This window comes from Crocodylus siamensis, chromosome 12, assembly GCF_052110815.1.
Source record: "Crocodylus siamensis isolate JL-2025a chromosome 12, ASM5211081v1, whole genome shotgun sequence".
NCBI lineage: Eukaryota > Metazoa > Chordata > Crocodylia > Crocodylidae > Crocodylus > Crocodylus siamensis.
In genome coordinates, this window is record NC_143406.1 from 5550922 (window position 1) to 5569769 (window position 18848).

The 18848-nt window shown below is 40.5% G+C and overlaps 1 protein-coding gene across 8 annotated transcripts in view; it reads right to left on the minus strand.

The window, feature by feature from the left end:
* The window catches only part of PRDM2 (PR/SET domain 2), a 121979-nt gene that overhangs the window by 32461 nt on the left and 70670 nt on the right, over positions 1 to 18848 (minus strand). For 6 of the 8 annotated variants that reach the window (XR_016438718.1, XR_016438719.1, XM_090024108.1 and 3 more), the window contains 2 exons: positions 15195 to 15305; positions 9160 to 13648 (listed from right to left, as the gene is read on the minus strand). Coding sequence is in view for 6 of the 8 variants with exons in the window: in XM_090024108.1 (XP_089880234.1) it covers positions 9160 to 13648; positions 15195 to 15305 (4600 nt within the window). In the remaining 2 variants the exon portion in view is untranslated. Of the gene's footprint in view, positions 1 to 3850; positions 5438 to 9159; positions 13649 to 15194; positions 15306 to 17993; positions 18459 to 18848 lie in introns of those variants that run through there. The other 2 variants (XM_090024109.1, XM_090024107.1) reach the window with 2 other exon arrangements.

Genomic DNA, 18848 nt, shown 5'->3' on the forward strand with positions numbered 1-18848 from the left:
GATATCCACTTACACTTGTCAGCTATGCTGCTATAAATGCCCACTTACACGCTCTTAGCCCGTGGCAAGTCAAAAGTATCTTGCCCCTCAGTGAAAGTAAAGTAAAGAAACCCTTACTTGACCACAGGATAAGACTATACAAAACAGGTAGTTGCCACACAGTAGCTGATGTGCTTGACTTTCAAATCCCAACTTACCTCTGGTAACTTGGTTACATGCCCGAGTAAAAAATGCTTCTCTGAACAGAGACATTCAGGAAAATTACCCCAAATTAAGGTCCTGGCTATAACTGGGCAAAATCATGAGAGAGACAGCTTGAAGTATAACCACGGAGTAAAGCGCCTCATGGCAGCCACACGTAAGCGAACAGATTGTGTTCAGTTGCCATCTGAAAATTTTGAGGAAAATCCATCTGGGAGTGAAATACCCCACAGTGGAGGAAAGGGGGGGGGGATTTACATCAATATCAGTGCCTTTTTTCTATTTGAATTATTGCAACATTTCAGTGGCCAAAAGTTAATCTGTTTATGGCCCAATGGTATGAATTTCAAGTGGATTATTTTAACGGCAGTGAGCTTCACTATGGACACAACTGCTTTTAGTTAAAAGCAGCCTTAATGCCATTTAGTTTCCTTTGGAATAAACATCCATCACGGGGGCTGGAACATAGCTAATTCATCCACTTGAAAAGTTCATTCAAATCAAATTCCCCAACAACTCACAGGTACACAAGCCTGTAAAAACAGGCTCCCAATTTCCAATGAACAGAGCAACGTAACACTCAGGAGCAGTTTTTGTGTGACTGATTTTTCTGAGGCCAAGCAAACTGCAATTCTACTAATCTTTCTGGGACTTGATGAAGGCGTTAGCATTGCCACTGTGAGGATATCACGCAGTCTCCTAACCACTTAGTAACGTAGAGAGGCAGATGCAGCATTGAGAGCCAAGCATCAAGAGCTGCTGGAGGGCAGGGTTGCTCAAAACTATTTACCTGGCATATATAAACCACAGCCCACAGGAGAAACAACTGGTTTAATTCAATTGTGTTCAGGACTCTTTTCATAGGTGTGGGCCAGCTGCAACTCCGAGTTAAATAGGAGCTGCAAGCATTCACCTGCCCTGAAGAACAGTCTAATAACTTATACGTGCCCTTGAATAGGACTTGTGTTGATAAAGGACAAGCAGCTAGAAGGATCTAGGATAGAAATCCCAGCTCGTTTGTTGTTGACTCACTGTGCAACCTTGCCCAAGTCACTCGACTTTCCCGCGCCATTGGCTGCCCATAAGGTGACTGGGTGAAAACGTGAGCTGCCGCTGACAAGCAGGTGCTGCAGCTAACCTGACTTGTATGTGGTGACTGAATTATGAAATGGAAAGGAAAATATACAATAGATATGGGAAAGTTATGGAAATGTTAAACAATCAGAATGAACGTTTGAGAATCAATATAAAATTTTACAGCACAACCGAAAAGGAATTCTAAAATAAAAATAAGGCATTTAGGATCATCTCTATGCACAGTTTAACTACAAGATATTCAGTATAGATTTGTTCCTTACTTTGAAAAAGGGGCTGAAAAAATGTTTGCCCAACATTTTCAGTTATTTGTTCTTAGTGAAATGGAACTGACAAAAGACCCAGGCATTATTAAGAGAATAAGGCCCTCTCTACATTTTAGAGGCATAGGCAATTAATTGGTTAATTATGCAATTAACTTAAGATCAGCTATATGTGCAAAGTAGCTATCACACCACAAAAAGCTCCAACCAGCTATACAATTAGACCGTGAAAATGTGTATTAATTTTATAGCTGGTTGCTATTGAACTTTAATTTGTATGTGTAGCATGGCTTCCCCCCCCCCATGGCTAGGATACCCATCAACTGCTGGGCTCCCAGTTACGGGGGTGCACCGTGCTTAGCTGGAACTGGGAGGCCCACAACTCCCAGCACCAGCAGCTGCTGACTCAGGGTCCTAGCAGCACAGGGACCCAGTCCTGTAGCTGGTCCCAGCAGCCAAGGGGCACAGCTGCCCTAGGGTGCATGAAACCCTTAAGCCTGGGGGAATTGCGGTTGTCACAATCTCCCAGGCTCAGGGGTGCACGAAAACCCTTTCCCCCTTGTACTATGTCGTGCATAAATCTGGTTTCTGAAATATATCAGAATGAGAGCAGCCCTAGAGAAGGATTCAGTCGCTGAAGGCAGCAAACGACAATGGCACCAGATTTTTCTACCACGACGTAAACCAGTGACAGAAAGGGCTCTTGCCCCTGAGGCCATTTCAATGCTGGATCTGACCATCGAATAGGCTCATGAGATTCCCAAACTGTGGTAGATGATATACTGACACCACAAAGCAGGTACCTAATGGTAACAAGTTGAAGTTGGTGAAAATGCAAGTAGAACTTGAAATGGTGATTGAAGTATGAACAGATCGGTGCACATCATGCAATGGTGACACTACCAACCTACTATCTGACATACAGGATGTTTTCTAAACTTGCTTCACACTTGATGTGTCCATGCAACTGTACTGGGTAATTATTACAAAATGTTTTCATTCAGCCAAAATAGCCAATTTAACTGATGGCTGTTCTAAATTTTGCAGTATGCTACTTTATGTAAATTAAGAGAATTATACATCTGGCTAACGGTAGCCACACTAACCATGCATCTCTGTCTCAATCTAATGTCTAACCACACTAGGTAACAAACTACAGCAATTATTACACCACAGTAAGAAAAAAAATCCCTTAAAAGTACCTGGGAAGTACTGGCTTCTGCACAATTTATTTGTAGTGTTGATGAGAATAGAAACAAACGATCAGGAACAAAACTGATGTATCACTGATGTGTATCCTCAGCACAGTTATTCCCAATCTTCACTGCAATTAAGTGGTTCGAGTAGCTCATATATTGCTGAATGGAATGGCTCAAACACTTTACATGTGTAAAGTCTGTAGCGGTTTATCGTGCGCTTTGACTCTCAGAGCCGATTCCTACAGGATACTCCTGCTTGGCCAATATAAGGGAAATACTTGTAGCAACGGATCTACTTCCACAAAATAAAGTAAACATGTAATTTTTGCTTGTATATCTCATTCAAATGAACACAACTATCTATTTGAATAGGCAAACGTGTGTTGGTGTTGGCTCTCTCACCAGCCATTGGCAAGCTAGTGTGCACAGTGAAAGAAATCATGGGATATCATCACATGCCATCTTGTGCTGTTTCCATCCACTGAAAAGTATCAATTAGCTTTTTCCTTCAGGGCTAGTGGTAGGATGTTCCAATAGGTTTATGATTATTAACTTCATATCGTTTCAGTATGATCCATGACATGATCATTTAAAATTACTTAAATGTCACACCAGCATGAACGGGTTTTAACATGCAACAACACCATTATGGAAGGATTTTATTTGGATGGTCAGGTGTGTCATAGTTCCTCCTTGTTTTGGAACATTACGTTCTAAAAAAGAATAAAAATAAACTGTCCTACAAGCCTTAAAATGCACTTTGATTTCAAACTAGTTCAATAAGCTAGAAATATAAATCAGAGCATAAAAAGTATGTAGACCAAGTATTTTATGACACACTTCCAGCTAGTCAATCATTACACGATAAGTTTAACTACTGCTTTTGAATTTGTAGCTATATTATTAAACTGACTGCTAATAGCAATTACATAAGTAATTATTAAAATACAAAACACAGTAGGACAGAATTTATACATTTGCTTTGATGAGTTGCATGTAATTAAAGGATGCAAGCACACTTAATTCCTTCTAGATGTACATTGCTCTTCCTCATAGTCCACGTTTAGATACAAAAGGCAAGTTTTCCACAAGTTTTTAAAAAGTTTACTTTATTGATTACAGTTATATAAAATGTATCACAGTAGTCCCATCTAGCTGGTCATTAAGTGCTTGCAAGAGCTTAGGTTTTTTTTAATACATTGGATGAATTCTCAATATTCATTTCATGCCAGAGTGAAAAAGAGGACACCTCTCTTCATTTGCTCACCTGCACTTAAAACATCTCCAACAAGTCTACAATGTTCAAAAGCAAGGACAACCCCATTTGTATGTCAAACTGTAATTTTTAATGTTTTCATTAGAATAGTTTTTATATCACTCTCCAACAAAAGAACAATATAACTAACAGCAAACTTTAATACAAGAACACTCTCCAGATTAACAACCCAAAATAAAAACAAAAATGAAATTAATGTAAAATGTAAATCACATATAATACAATTGAAGTGTCCAAAACAATTTAAATAATTTTAAATATTTTATTTTTTAAACTTGCTACAAATGCTTTATACAATATTTCAACATAAAGTCCCCATAACAGAAATGTAACAAAATGGGAATGATAGTGAAAGTGAAAGTTAAAGTGGCACAAATTCACCAAACAAGTATTAAACTACAAATTTTAAGAGGTAGATTACTTTTTAAGTCAAGGAAAAACAAAACAAAAAAAGAGGGGCAAGGGGTGCATAATGATACTAGCCACTTTCCATGAACCCAGTCATTAATCCTGAAGGCTATATAAATGCATGACAAATTGTATTTCCATGAAAAAAACTGTTTATGATCTGTAGGTCAATGTGTTGCATTCAGTTACTAGAAGATGATGCATAAGATCTTTTACAGTAATTATATATTTAACTTGCAAACTGTACATGTACACAGCCCCATTCCTGGCCTATTTATTAATAAAATGGTATCCACTTCTATAATATTCACAAATTGGTGCCAGTATTTCATTGCCATGGGAGGTTATCTGCATGTATAAAAGGAGATAGGGAAATTCATAAAATGTCCAGATCTGTTTTTTTCCCCACATTTATGTTGGCCAATTAAAAATGGGGAAAGGGTGGCAAAACAAAGTAAATTACGTCAGCCTAGGTCCTTCTCTACTAGAAGCATTTAAAAGAAAAGCTTCAAGAGACTCAACACATGACAAAAATACTTCGAGTGCAGCAATATTTGTTGTCCCTGAATCTACACTGAATTACTAATAAAACAGGGAACCTGCTCCGCAAAGATGAAATTGAACTTCTGTGTGTGTGCCTTTCATGAAGGTATGGGCTAAACGAGGAATCTGAGCTAGCAGGTAGGTCAATGGCAGCCAATTCTGTTTAGTCTAACCCACTTTGTTTCTTTTTTTTAGTACCCTTTTCTTTTCTGTGAATCATCCGGTAGCCCAGCATGTGTCAGGCACCAAAGAAGAAAACGTATGCCTGGCACTAAATGTTAGCAAGAAGCCTGCAGGCAATCAGCTGCATTTTATGATTGTGAGTCAGCTTCAGCTGGTTTCGCAAGCTTGGTGTATTTCACATCCATTGTCGTAGTGCTTATCTTAAGTGGAGCATGCAACAGCTCTACCTTGTCATTTAGGGATTTTTGTTTTGTTTTTACAGGAGGTTCCTAGAAAATAAGAAACAAAAACTGAAGATAAATGACAAAAATAATAAACTGTCTGTGAAAGGGATATGCTTACAAAAGGGAAAACAAAAACTAAAGGGTGAAAAACAGACTTGAACACAATTTCAGAGTGAAGCGGATGGTTTGGAAATGCTTAAGTTAAAATTTCCTGGGAAAGACAGAAATGTTGGTATGAAGAACAGAATCAAAGTCTGCCCACTGGTACCTGAGGGTCAACTAGTGCATCAAGCAGGGAGGATACACAGAACCCTTGATTCTTGGCGTACATACCAATGGTGAATATTAGGGCTGTGCGAAGCTTCGGGTGGCAAGGCGATTCAGAGATTTGGAGCACTTCAGATTCGGAGATTTCGCCACTCAATCGAATCAGGGGACCAATTTAAAGGTCTGAATCGATTCAAAGCTCTCCGAATCTTTGGAAAAGATTCGGAGAGCTTTGGTGATTCGGGCAGTCCCCGGTGGCTGCAACAGAGAGCTGCAGCTGACTCAGAACTGGTAAGTACTAGGGGTGGGGGAGGGGACCATGGGGGGACTTCTGCCAGCCCCCCTGACTCCGCATTCCCCCCGAGACCCCCTATGGCTGGCCCCGCCTGCCTCAGCTCGGTACTTTAAAGAAAAGTCCTGGTGCTCACCGGGTGCTGCTGGGTGGGGGGGCAATCCCCACTGCATGGGGGGCTCTGCCATGAGCCCCCCCACTCCCTCCCCAGGTGCCTCAGCTGGGCCAGTTCTGGCCCTTTAAGTAAAAAAGCCCAAAAAAGCCCCAGGACTCACCACACCTGGAGTGGCCTTGGGGGCTCGTGCAGAGCCCCCCACGTGGCACAGAGCAGTGGGGTGCAGTGGGGATCACCCCCTGCTGGCAGGAGCCGTGAGTTTGGGGGTGGGGGGTCAGTTCGTTTTTTTCTTAAAGGGCCAGAGCTGGCCCGTGCAGGGCACCTGTGGGGGAGCTGGGAGAGTGAGGGGGCAGGGGGTCAGAGGGCTCGTGCAGAGCCCCCCTTCCAGCATGACGCAGTGATGGGCAGCAAGAATCGCCCCCTGCCCGGCAGCACCATCTGGGGCTTTTTATTTTTATTTATTTATTTTTACACGTGCCAGGAGCTGGGGCAGCCATCGCGGGCTGCGAGGGGCAGGGGATGGGCCTGGCCTGGCTGATTCGGCTGAATCAAATTGGGACAGTGACCTGAGTCACCGAACCAAACCACTGCCCCCGCAAATCAGCCAAATCCAAATCGAACACTAGCTGCTTCGCACAGACCTAGTGAATATGCAAAATCTGTCGTCAGGAATTCAGAAGAAATACTCCCACAAGATACCAAATGTCCCTTTTTAGCAAAACCATTCATAAGACTAGCCCAGAACATATGCTGCAATGGGGAACATGGGCGATTGGTACTTTCCAAGTCTGGGGGGGCACCAGATCGTCGACAGGGGGGAGGGTTGGGGGGCTCCACAGTGGCCCATCACCAAGCCAGTGGTGAAACCGTAAATGCACTTCTGGTTTGGCGACTGGGGCTTCCAGGGGGTGCACGTGCACCCCCTATACACCGTCAATGATGGGGAACATACCCTATTTGAGACTATGTCAAAGCTCTCCTTCAGTAACTAACTCCTTGTTCCCTGCAGAAACATGAAACACCTTAAGTATTTACAGTCATTTACAGAGGATCACTTTGCACTGCAGCTTAAATTGTTCATCTTGATGCAAAGATGTGTGCCTCTAGGTCCAAATTCCTCTAATCTCCACTATACTGTCTCATGAAAAAACTTTGGCTAGTAAAAACAGTCTGTTACAGACAGCACTATAAGAAAGCAACTAATTTAGAGGCAAGTAATAGAGACATTAAAGTACTAGGATAATTTGGGCTGGTTGATTTCTCTTGTTCTTTGAAGACCTTGAATATATTATTTGTCTGAAAATTCAAACCTTTTCTTGCTTCCATTTCTTTCTTTCTTGTGTATGTGTATATCCTTGTTATTCTTTTATGGTTCAAAAGAACTGCTGTCTACTTCCCTTATAACCCACAGGCCCGTGCTGAAACTTCTTTTTTGAAACAAAATATTTCCTTAAAACTGCATTGGAAGGTATTTAAATCACAAGCACTGTACTGTAAGCAGGAAAAAAAAAAAAAAAAAAAAAGCAACTCTGCTACCACTAAGTCTTGGAATAGTTTATTTGGATAGAAAAGAAATAAGACTCAGTAGCTTATTTGTCCATCACATTTGAGTTTTGAAATACCCAGAGAAAGCAACTTAGCTATTGGAAATCCTTGTTAACTTTTGCAAAGATATATTAGTGATTCACGAGTCAACAGGACAACTTTTAATGGGATTCCAACTTCCAAAATACTGAAGTATGCTTCAAACTCTTCTGGTGATCAAGAAAGCAGGTTTGCTCAAAATGAAACTAGTATATCACCTTAATTCCAAGCCTCAAATTTCCATTTAAGATAGTGTAAAAGATTTTTGACAAAGGGGAGCATTCACATATATTATTTGATAAGCTCAAATTGACCATGTTATCCCTAATCAAAATACATGACACTTTCAATCTCTCTCAATTCTTTGAAAAAATCCTTTTGTTTTTAACTGTTCCCTGTTTAAATGCTTTACTGTCATTTTCTCAAACTGTTTGCTTGCAGAAAGGTATACAGGAGAACACAATGAATGGTTCCAGAAAGGTTACATAGCTTATTAAACCTGAAGTGACTTTTACTCTGCATAATCCCTAAAAAAAAAACAAAAAACCCAACCCCCAACTCCTTCCCACCCTGACAAAAAACAACAAACCACTACTAAATCAAATTTAAGAGAAAGCTCTTTGGCCATATAAATGCAATGAGAATTTTTGGTTGAAGATAAACTCTCTCTCTCTCTGCATAAGCTTTTGGATAAACTCAAGTTAAATATGGAAACTCAGCAGCTTTGAGGCAGAGCACTCCAGGGACTGACTGGCATTAAAGGATGAGGACACACAGTCCTCCAGTACGATAGGTATCCCAAGAGGTGCGGAGGAAAGCAGAATGGAGTACGATGGGATGTTGGAGGACCTGGCAAACCCCTGTCACACTTTTTAGAGCACTTCAGAGATGTTTCTCATTTTCTGAGGATCGTTTTTGAAGCACTACGAACACCTGTCCACTGTTTGGAGCGCTCCAAATGTTACGTCTATGCAGAGCCCAAGAGAACTAGTTAACGCAGTTTGGCCAATAATTACATACTTGCTATGCATTCATTTATTAAACCATCTGCATTACCCTGCACACTAGGCACAGAATACTTGCAGAGATCATCCACACTATTAGGCCAATGGATGAGAAAGAACCCTGACATACATACCTAATCTAGAATGTTTCATGTATAATTGCACAAGGGATGTTAAAGCAAGGTCCTATCTCAAATGACATACAAACTTTGTTTTAAGTTAATTAGCCTTCACACTGACTGGTTTCCACCCCCCACCCCCCCAGGATTTCCATTTAAGTTTGCAGTTCAACCTCTTTCTTCAGATGACGTTCATGGCACGACGTGAACAAATGCATAAAGCATGTACAACACACTCAGCCTGACTGAACTGCTAACCATGCTGCAAGTTTTGCAAAGCTGAACCTTCTTTAATTTAAAATTTGAGACAAACTTGAAAAAGAGCTGGACAGAACCCCGGGTATAAAACATGTTCCTCTTTTAGTCAAACTGAGTGAAGAGCTTACCTGAAGTCTTTTAGTTCTTGTTTTGCACTGCTTTCATCTCTCTTGCTTTCTATTGTGTCTGCATTAGCTGCCTGCTGTAAGCTCCGCGTGACAGGTCCTCCAATCCTCTCCCTATATTTTACACTGAACCTGTCTGCCTTCTTCTTGCTTGCCACAGCAGACTTATTTGGCAAAACGGCTTTATTCCTCTGTATTCTTACATGCAACTTCCGAGACGCTTTGCTCGAGATTCCAGAACTGTTCTTAGCTACCGCTTTCGGTTTTTTCCCTTCAGCATGAGTCATTTTGGACACTCTCATGGGGCTGGAGTTCCTTAATGAAGAAGATGAATTTGGCTTTTTTGATCTAAGTGGAGGTATGAATTTTACATTTTGCTTGGATTTGAAAGATGCAGAGGGCAACTGAATCTGCGTGGGCCCCGAGGTTCGTGCTCTCGTTTTTCCCAAATGAGCCTGCATACTCTGCATTTTGATTTCGGCGTCTGCTGTTCGCCTACGCTGGTTGCTGCCTTTATCACTGCTTGCAAGTGATGAGGAACTTCCAGCTTTTTTTGATGAGCTTTTTTTCGAGGATGGGGAGACGGGTTTTTTGGGGCAACTATAGGATGCGTGTTTGTTCAAACTTCCAATGTAAGTGAACTCTCTATTACAGTACGGGCAGATGTGAGAGTCCGACTCAGAGGCACTATTTTTCAAGTCGGCCTTCTGTTGTGCAGATTTCTTTTTCTGCAAGATTGCTTTCTGGACAAGCTGATTTTTCTTCTTCAATGCACTTAATTTTAGTTTATTAGAGGACATTTTGCTAATCTCAACGTTGAAATTAAGTCTCTTAGGTTGTCCCATTCGCCTGAAAGCATTCTTCCCAGTGCCAGCTATAACTACCACACCATTTTTAGGCTGAACAGTCTGTTTCAGTGGTACTGGATTTTTTTTGGGTGTATATCTCTTTTTATCACTGGCAGAGGCACATGCCAAGATGTGTTTGTGTAATTCAGGCATGTTATCAACACTTTTCCCACATTTTGTACAACGAATGGCAGTAGTGAAAGTCTGTGGAATATTGTGGGTTGTGAAATTTGTAGCAGTGGCACCAATACCCATAGGATTTCGGTGGTGATACTGAAATGGAGGCGGCTTAAAACTCGGATAGTGTTGATTGAGGCCCATACGGACATCTGGGTCTTTTGCCTTTGCTCCAGAAGCCATTATTTTTATGGTTGTATAAAGCTCTTCAGAGGAGTCATTTAGGTCTTCATCCTCCTCCTCTTTAGAGAGTTCTAAGGAATCTTCTGGTAGACTTTGCATATGTTCAATATTTGCTTTAGTAGGATCTGTAAAATTCTGGGGTCTAAGGGTGCCACTTTCAAATTCATGATGTGTGCATTCTTTATCCGGATGGAGATCTCGTTGATGCTGTTGCAAATTGCATAAAAAAGCAAATTCCTTTTTACATACTGAGCAAACAAAGATATTTCCTACCCCATGAAGCAAAAAGCGATGCTCTGACAAGTCCATTTTCTCTCTAAAGAGCTGTACACAGAATTCACATTTGAAGGGCCATTCTTCAGCATGAACAGATAAATGCTTAGTTAGGTCTTTAATAGAAAGAAAGGGTGAATCACAAACATTGCACACAAAGCTTTTATTGAATGTTTCTTGAACTACACCTGCTTCACTTGAAGTCTGTGGATCTTCTCTTGGTTTCTCATGTTCACTTTCCATTTCTTCTTGCTTAAAAGCTATGATGGGCAGGGGGTTTTCTAGATTATCAGCAGGGGAAACAACAGAAGAAACTACTGAGAGAGGAGGAGGGGAAGGAGATGAAGAGGATGAGGAGGAAGAAAAAGAGGAGGAAGGCGATGAGGAGGAGGAGTGCGAAGAGGAGGAAGAGGAAGAAGAGGAGGAGGAAGAGGACGAGGACGAGGAGGATGAGGACGAGGAGGAGGAGGAAGAAGAGGACGAGGAGGAAGAGGAAGAAGAGGCGGGAGAGGAGGAGGGAGAGGAGGAGGAGAGTGTCGGAGGGCCGGGTGAAACAGCAGAAGTGAGAGGATCAACAGAAGGTGCAGGGGATGGAGAGGGGGATACTGTGGGTGAAAGGACTGGAAGTGGGGACTGTGTTGTAGCATTTGAAAGTGGTGATGGGCAAGGAGTGTGAGTGACACTGGCACAGGCATCTGAAAGGGGTAAAGGAACAGTGGGAAGGAGTGGAGGGGGTGATGTGGCAACTGTTAAAACAGGGGGACAAGGTGGTGGGGAAGGAGGATTTGTTGGAGTTAGGAGAGGGGGCAGCTGGCACGAGGATGATGCAGACGACATCTGAGGCAAAGGTGAAGTACAGGAACTAAGTGAATGAGCCTCAACAGAAGGCGCAGACAGACTAAGCTCAGGGTCAGGCTCTGGTTGGAGTTCTGCTGATTTACATGGACTGAGGGTCCTATTCAAATCTGGTGTGCTCTCTGCAGCTGCATCCATCCCGTTATACTCATTCAGTAGAACTTTTTCTAACATGCATGTGGTCGGTTTCTTCTTAATACTACTACATGCTGGCTGTACCAGATTATTTTCTTTATAGTCTCTAATTTCAGTGTCACTGCAAGGTTTCTTATGCACACTTAAATCTAATACAGATTCCCAAGGAACCTGGTTCTTACTTTTGACATCAGACCGTTGCTTTACACCACTGGACAAATCTAACGGCTGCTGGTTGCACACGTTACCAAAGGTAGGAGGGCCTGCCCATTCCTTAGATATCTTGTAGTCTTCAAAGCAAAGAGGGCTCATGGTTTCTTTTTCCTCCCTTCCAGTCAAGCTCCATGCAGGCGAGTTGCTGTGGCTTTCTAACTTTGGCATCTTTGAACCTAGAACGGTATCATTCCACACAGGTTTCCCATCACCCAGTTTGCCAAAGTCCCGAAGGGCTGGACTGTGCTGCGGAGAACTAGGAGGAGAGCTGGTTCTTCTCTTAAACCTACTAGAAACTGGAGGCAAAATGGGTGACGACGCAGCAGGTCCTAATTTAGGGATTTCAGTTGATGGAGTTATCTTATTACCATCCTGTGTCTGAAGCAGTTGTTTTAATTTAGATGACAAATACACACTTTTTTCTTTGTGAAAAGGTAAACTCTCAGCTGTTGAAATGCTAAGAGGAAGGTTTAATGAACCTGATGGCGTTACAGGTTCTGGATCTACTTCTGTTTTTATTTTTGGTATAAGAGGAGGACTAGCTGTTCTTCTCTTCTTTGATTCATTGCTTCCACTGCTTGAGGGCTCCTTGGGAAGATCATTCATATGCATCTGCGTAACCTTTACATTTTGAGAAATTTCCACTGTGACTGGAGTAATTAAACAATTTAATCCATACAACTCTGCAGAGTTGGATTCCATCTCAATCACATCACAATTGCTAGTGCTACTATTGGACTGAATTTTACCATCAATATAGTAGTTTAAATTTTCAGAAATATTGCTGGAAATATCCATTATGTATACATCATCTGCTTCACCTTCTTCTTCTAACTCTGTATTTGCTGTATACACATTCTGGGCTGGCTGGGCCTGTTCTGTTTGAAGTTGTGGTTCTTCAATAAAGCATCCTTTTCTCCTGACACCTTTGGGAATAAGATGACGTTCATGAACCCTACGCTGGTGCCTACGCATGTTGGTGTGAGTTCCAAAAACCTTTTTACAATATTTGCAAGGATGCAATTCTTTGGGTTCCTTGTTCTCTTCCACAAAAGCACAATTTGACATTTCTTGGGAGACCTTCTCAGGATCCAAGATTGCAGAGTCTTGTGCAAGATTAGAAACATTTAGTTCATCTTTAAGACCGTCATCTACAACTATTTGGTTATCAGCAATATTATCTGACTGCTGCGAGGAAGCTAATGTTAAAAATGGTTTCCTTTTTGGCCCTGCCTCATGACGCCGCTCATGCCTTCGCCGGTTAATCTGAGTACCAAAGGCTTTCCCACAATATCGGCATTTGAAAGCATGATGGACAGTAGATATGTGGATATGCATGTGACGTTCAAGTCCTTGCTTTGTTGTAAATTTCCTCTCACAATGCTGACAGGGAAACATGAAAGTTTCCTGGAGGTCACCATTGGATTCGCCTCTTACTTTAGGAATTTTCACAACAGGCGTTTTTTTTGGAGAGCTTTCGGGAGATTCTTCTGACATACTTCTTTGTTCTTCTGGAGAGTCCAACTTTTCTTCACACAGGAGAGACTCTTTTCCACCACTTTCGATGGGCATACTGGGATCTTCCATCTCCTCTTCATCTTCGTCGTCCTCCTCTTCCTCCTCCTCCTCCAAATCGTCTGATGTAATAACTTCTGATTTCTCTTCAGACATTATTTGTTGCTCACTTGTAAGACTGGGGATCACCAGTTTTGGAAGTGCATCTTGATTTACCATCTCCTGAATCACAGCTGTTTGTTCCAGTGAAAGCACAGCAGAAACAGAAGGCTTTTCATCTTCCTCTTTATGGCCTAACAAAGTCGGCAGAGAAAAAACGTTAGTTTACTAATTCACAATGTTTTGTTCCTTTCTTCTATCCTTTCCCCTCACACAAGTTATTTAACATGCAAATTCCCTGGAACATTACTCATTCTATTCTTACGATGTAGTCTAGAACAAAACCGCATTCCGTTGCTTTTTCTGGACTTTTACTTGGCCAAACATAGGGGGGGGCTCCTTTCATTCAAATACACTGAGGAACTATGAAACCCTGTGACGCCACACCTATTCCAAGAAACACACTACTTGCTTTTGGTTTAAGTTCATTTTGAAATGCTGTATGTTCTGTTCTGTTCAAAAGTCTTGGATTAAATTCAATTAACTTTTCTTATTGCTTTTTAATGAAGGGAAGCAAAACAATAAGCAGAAGTTTTGCTCTTCAGACCTCAGCACAGTTTACACCAACATTAAATAGTCAGCAAAATTACTTTGAAAGGTTATTTTTCAAACATTTTTACCCAAAGCTATTTTGATTTTTGTTTGACCTTGAAAGATATAAAGCCCCAGTCTGGGTTTTTGCTTTTAAAAACACAGTGTAATGCTTTTCTCATTAAACCAATTGTCCTAACTTCTGGTTCCCAATTAGATGTAAAACAGACTTTTGAATCAAACATCACAGACTCCTCTTGCTAATGTAAAGCGTCTCCAACAGCACATGTGCATGCCCGTTTCATCTACCTGCTTCCAGATGCAAGTATCATCCACAGAACAACTGGCTGCTGACAAGCAGCGTGTTAACACGCTATCCATAAAAAAATTCCCCTTTTGCCACTTCCTGCAGGAGCTTGTCAGATGCACAGATTATTATTATTATTTTTATTTTGGTGAGTGACAAGGGGAAATTGGATGAAAGGAACCTCAATGAAAGTTAATAGTTGCTGCCCTTTACCACCTTCACTTATACCCCCCTCCCTCCGTTCCAGCAGTGCTAGGGAAGACAATCTTTACATTCCTGATATTTTTAAACTAAAAAACAAAAACCAAACCAAACAAAAACCTCAACAAACCACAAGTAGAAAAAAAAAAATCATACAAACCTTTAGGTATTTTAGATGCATCAGAAAGTGAAAAAGAGCATAAAACCAATTTTTAAATAATCTTTGCAGGTCGCCATTTAGATAAATCATCCTTGGTGTTTGTGGCCATTTTATTCTGTTTGCATTACATTACATTTTACAGGGCAGGCAGCTGCTACACAGTGCAATTAATCTACCAGGATTCCATGAGTTGCATTGTTGTCCTGTTTCTAGGATTTTATAGAGGAGGACCTATATTGGAGGGTACTGGATTTTGTTTAACTTCCATATTAAACTAGATGTTCAGCACTGCAAGAGAAGGTTGCAAACTTGCAATAAATTCTTCTGAAAACAAACTGGATTAAATAAGCTACCTACCACTTTTAAATAGTTGTGCAAACAGTGTAAAACTACTTCTCTTCTTAACAGATAATAAATGCAATGAATTCCTTTAAAATATAATTAACACAAATAAGGAAGTTAGATGCTTGAAATCTCTTACCCTCTTTAGAGTCCTTCATATCTCTGGAAGTAAAATCTAAATCAGTCTTGTTCTGCTTTGTATCTGTTGCCCTCTTTCCTTTGTTTTTACCCTCCTGGACTTTTTTTTTCCCTGAAAAAAGAGGGAAAAAAAGTGTATTGCTGCTCAGAAAAGTGTGCAAGAGAGTGAGTGCGTGTTCCCAGCCTCAAAGAATGGCACATAATTGATTTTTAAAAAAAAAATCAAAAAACTAAAACTAACATTCAGATAATGAATAAAGCATATCCAAAAAAGCACTAAAGGGCAAAGCACAGAATGAAGAAAGAGAAAAAGGTGAAAAATAACATATCCAGCTTAATTTGACACCCTGTCAATTACTGTAAATTGATAAAGCAGTAAGTGAGGGTCTAGATGAAAATTAAATGAAAAGCAATGTTACAATGAGCTTTCCAGTAACAGAAGATTAAAATAACTTTTTCTTTGACAACACAAACTCAGAGGACAGAAGTAATTGAGTTTACATAAGTAACTCACTTAGATCCAGTGACATGACACTTTCACTGGGATACCTAGATATCACTACCATACAAGGAATATAAAATTGCCTCAAATATTAATGCTTTACATCAATCTGGGGGCACTCAAGTGAGGATCAGCAGGTCTCTCATTCTGCATCCTGCATGCTTCTATGTAGATTTTTTAAATTAATGAATTTGTAGGTGTAGGAAAGATATCAAAAGCAAAAACTGCATAGGTGTTACAAAGAAAAAAAACCCCTCCGTATGATTTTGATGAACTACAGAAAAAATATAGAATAAAACTTGCATAAAGAGTGACAAAATCTGCAGAAGCAAAAATCAGGTAAGGAAGGAAATAGGTGATGGTTAGCAGAATTACAGACTTAGTCTGTTGCAGACATAGTAGATGCTTAACATAAGCAGGAATAAATGCAATGATGACACAATGCCAAAAAATGCCAAAGAAACACCAAAACAGAATAAACTATTTATCCATATTGCATAAAACCTGAGCAGCACTCTGATAAATATGACAAACCTAACAAGACAGGAAGGGGAAAAAAACCCCCAAAACAAAACCTTATTTCTAAAGTAAGACCTATCGAGACAAGTGAAGACCTGAACACTGTCACTCTAGATGACGAGACGAATAATTTACTGCTCAAAAAAATAGCCCATACGTGGCAGCAAAAAAACCCAGAGAACTTCTCCGAGAAGAAAAATGCAAAAGAAAGCAAGAATCCTGCTGAATGAAAGGAAAACCCAAATATGGCATCACCCAAATTCTTAGTCATTTAAGCCCGATACAGCATACATGAAATGGCTCTGTGGTATGCACTCCAATTTTTTCTCCTTGTTTGCAAACACAGACTCTTGCCATGCACAAAATAATCAAAACGGTAGGGATACTTGCAGTGTAGGGTGGACACATGTTTTCCTTATGTCTTCATTCAGTATAAATCCTTGACAGTCTCACACTTCTATATTACATTGTTCCCTTCAAGCATCTATACACCCAGCCATTGGAATGATGCCGCCACTTCTCTGCTAGCCTCTCAGACAAAAAAATAACTTAACATGCTGACCTTCCTCGGGCCAGTGAAACACAGAATTGAGAGACATACTCTGATACTTAAACAGTGGACTTACCTGGCATGACACGGTCTGTATGTTATCTGAAGTTGTTCCTTTACTCCTTAATGTATTTTGTACTTCTGCTAATGTTTTGTTACTTCTGAACAAACTTTAAGAAATTTGTTGTTTCTGTAACTGTCAAAGGATGCTGCTATACTTCCTATGGGTCAGATCACTCAAAGTCACCTTTCCATCACAAAAGAATAATTACTATTTTTATTTGGATCCCAAAATACCAATTCGTTTTTTCCAAGGAGGATGGAGAAAATATGGATTCAAGTTTAATTTGTTCTCCAAAGCTTTCTTAGTGTGCTTCAGATTTTTTTGAGTCACTCTTGTTTTACTAGTCTTTTATCACATCAAGAAATGACCTATGCAACTGAAACCAGGCACAGGTTTAGCACGTATGGGCTGCTCATTAATATATGCAATACTCCCTCTCTAAACTTGTCATGTTTCATTACATTACCCCAAACTGTAATATTTTGTTTCTATGGAAATTTCCCTGGTCCTATAAGCATGAGAGGAGCCACCAAAATCTGGGAAAGCGGGGCTGGAAAAATGTTTCAGTGTGCTCTCCAATGTTCACAGACTGACTGAAATGAGTTTAAGCACATCTCTGCCTGCCAGCCTTGACAATTCAATATTACATCAGTTCATACTTCTCACAACCTTTGCTGTTGTGTTAGAACTGCAGACTAAAGGACTCAAAGCTGGATACTGTCAGCCATCTGTGCTAAGCCACCTGTGATTCCTGTTAGAAGTTGACAGCAGCGTAGCTGATGCTCCTGTAGCTCTAGCACACACATTAAAGAAAATGTCAAATTACAGTATATTTAGAAAGGCCCAAACACTCAGCACAATAGTGTTAAAAAAAAAAATCACCTTATTTGTACATCCTCACGTGTTCCAATTTTTATACAACCTTTGGATAAAGCCTCGAAGTCTCTGAAACAACTTTGGGTTTGAGGTCTAATAACAGCTCCCTGAAAACACCAGCAGAATGCTACAGCTCCCTCTCTCACTCCAGATCAGGTCAGGTTTGGAGTGAGGAGGAAAAGTGATCTCTTGATTTACAGATGGAGAGACCAAGTGTTCTGGCCCCCAACAGAGATAGTCTATGATAACAAAAAGTGCTCTTAAGACCAGGAGTCTCTCAGGTCCTCACCTCTGTATCACATGCATCAGTGGCTTCAGACCGCATTTTCCTTGGCTTGCATCTTACTACAGGCTATTTGAGTGAGACAAATTACTGGGTGGACACTTTTAAACTTAGAGGGCTACATTTCAGCCTACTGCCAGCCTGTCGTAAGAACTCTGAAATGGAAGCACAGACGTGTATTTTGGTAATTAAGCTGTTAGGTAAAATTATGTGGAAAACAGTCGCAAGGAGTTTGCCCTTACTTTTATTATATGTTAAAATAATATAAACTTCACAAAACTGTCCCTTTACAGAAGAAAAAAAGAAAAATGCAATCCCAAAACTATGATTCTGAATTGGGAAATCAAGAGGACAGCAGGCTTCATAAATGAATTTTAGCTACTTCATCATCAGTTACTCTATGTCACTGAACTGCTTGTGATGTACTAAAAGTCCTCTTAGTTTCAGGGTGGAAAGAAGGTAATTTGTAAGTTCCCTGTTGACAGCCTCCTGCTTAAAAAAAAAAAAAAGCCTAGTTGATACAGTTGGAAGTTTTTCAAGTTTGCGACCTTTAAACTTAAATACACTGGATGTGAAGATTCATCTAGTACTTAACTTGCCCTTGCTCAGAATAGCCAGCAAGATGATTTGCATGCACATATAATTTTAGATTTGTGAGATCAATTTCTGAAGAGGAATAAAAGATAATCAACCGCTCTCCCAAGTTTTCCTCCGATGCAGAAGTTAGCCTCATCCTGCCATCTCTTTCTGGTTCGTAATTCTTTTCTAAAGGTAAAATCAGACTCTTCATGCTCAAACGAGACAAACCTGAAGACTGCCATGCTTTACCCACTACATTTCCAAGCAAAAGCAATATCTGCA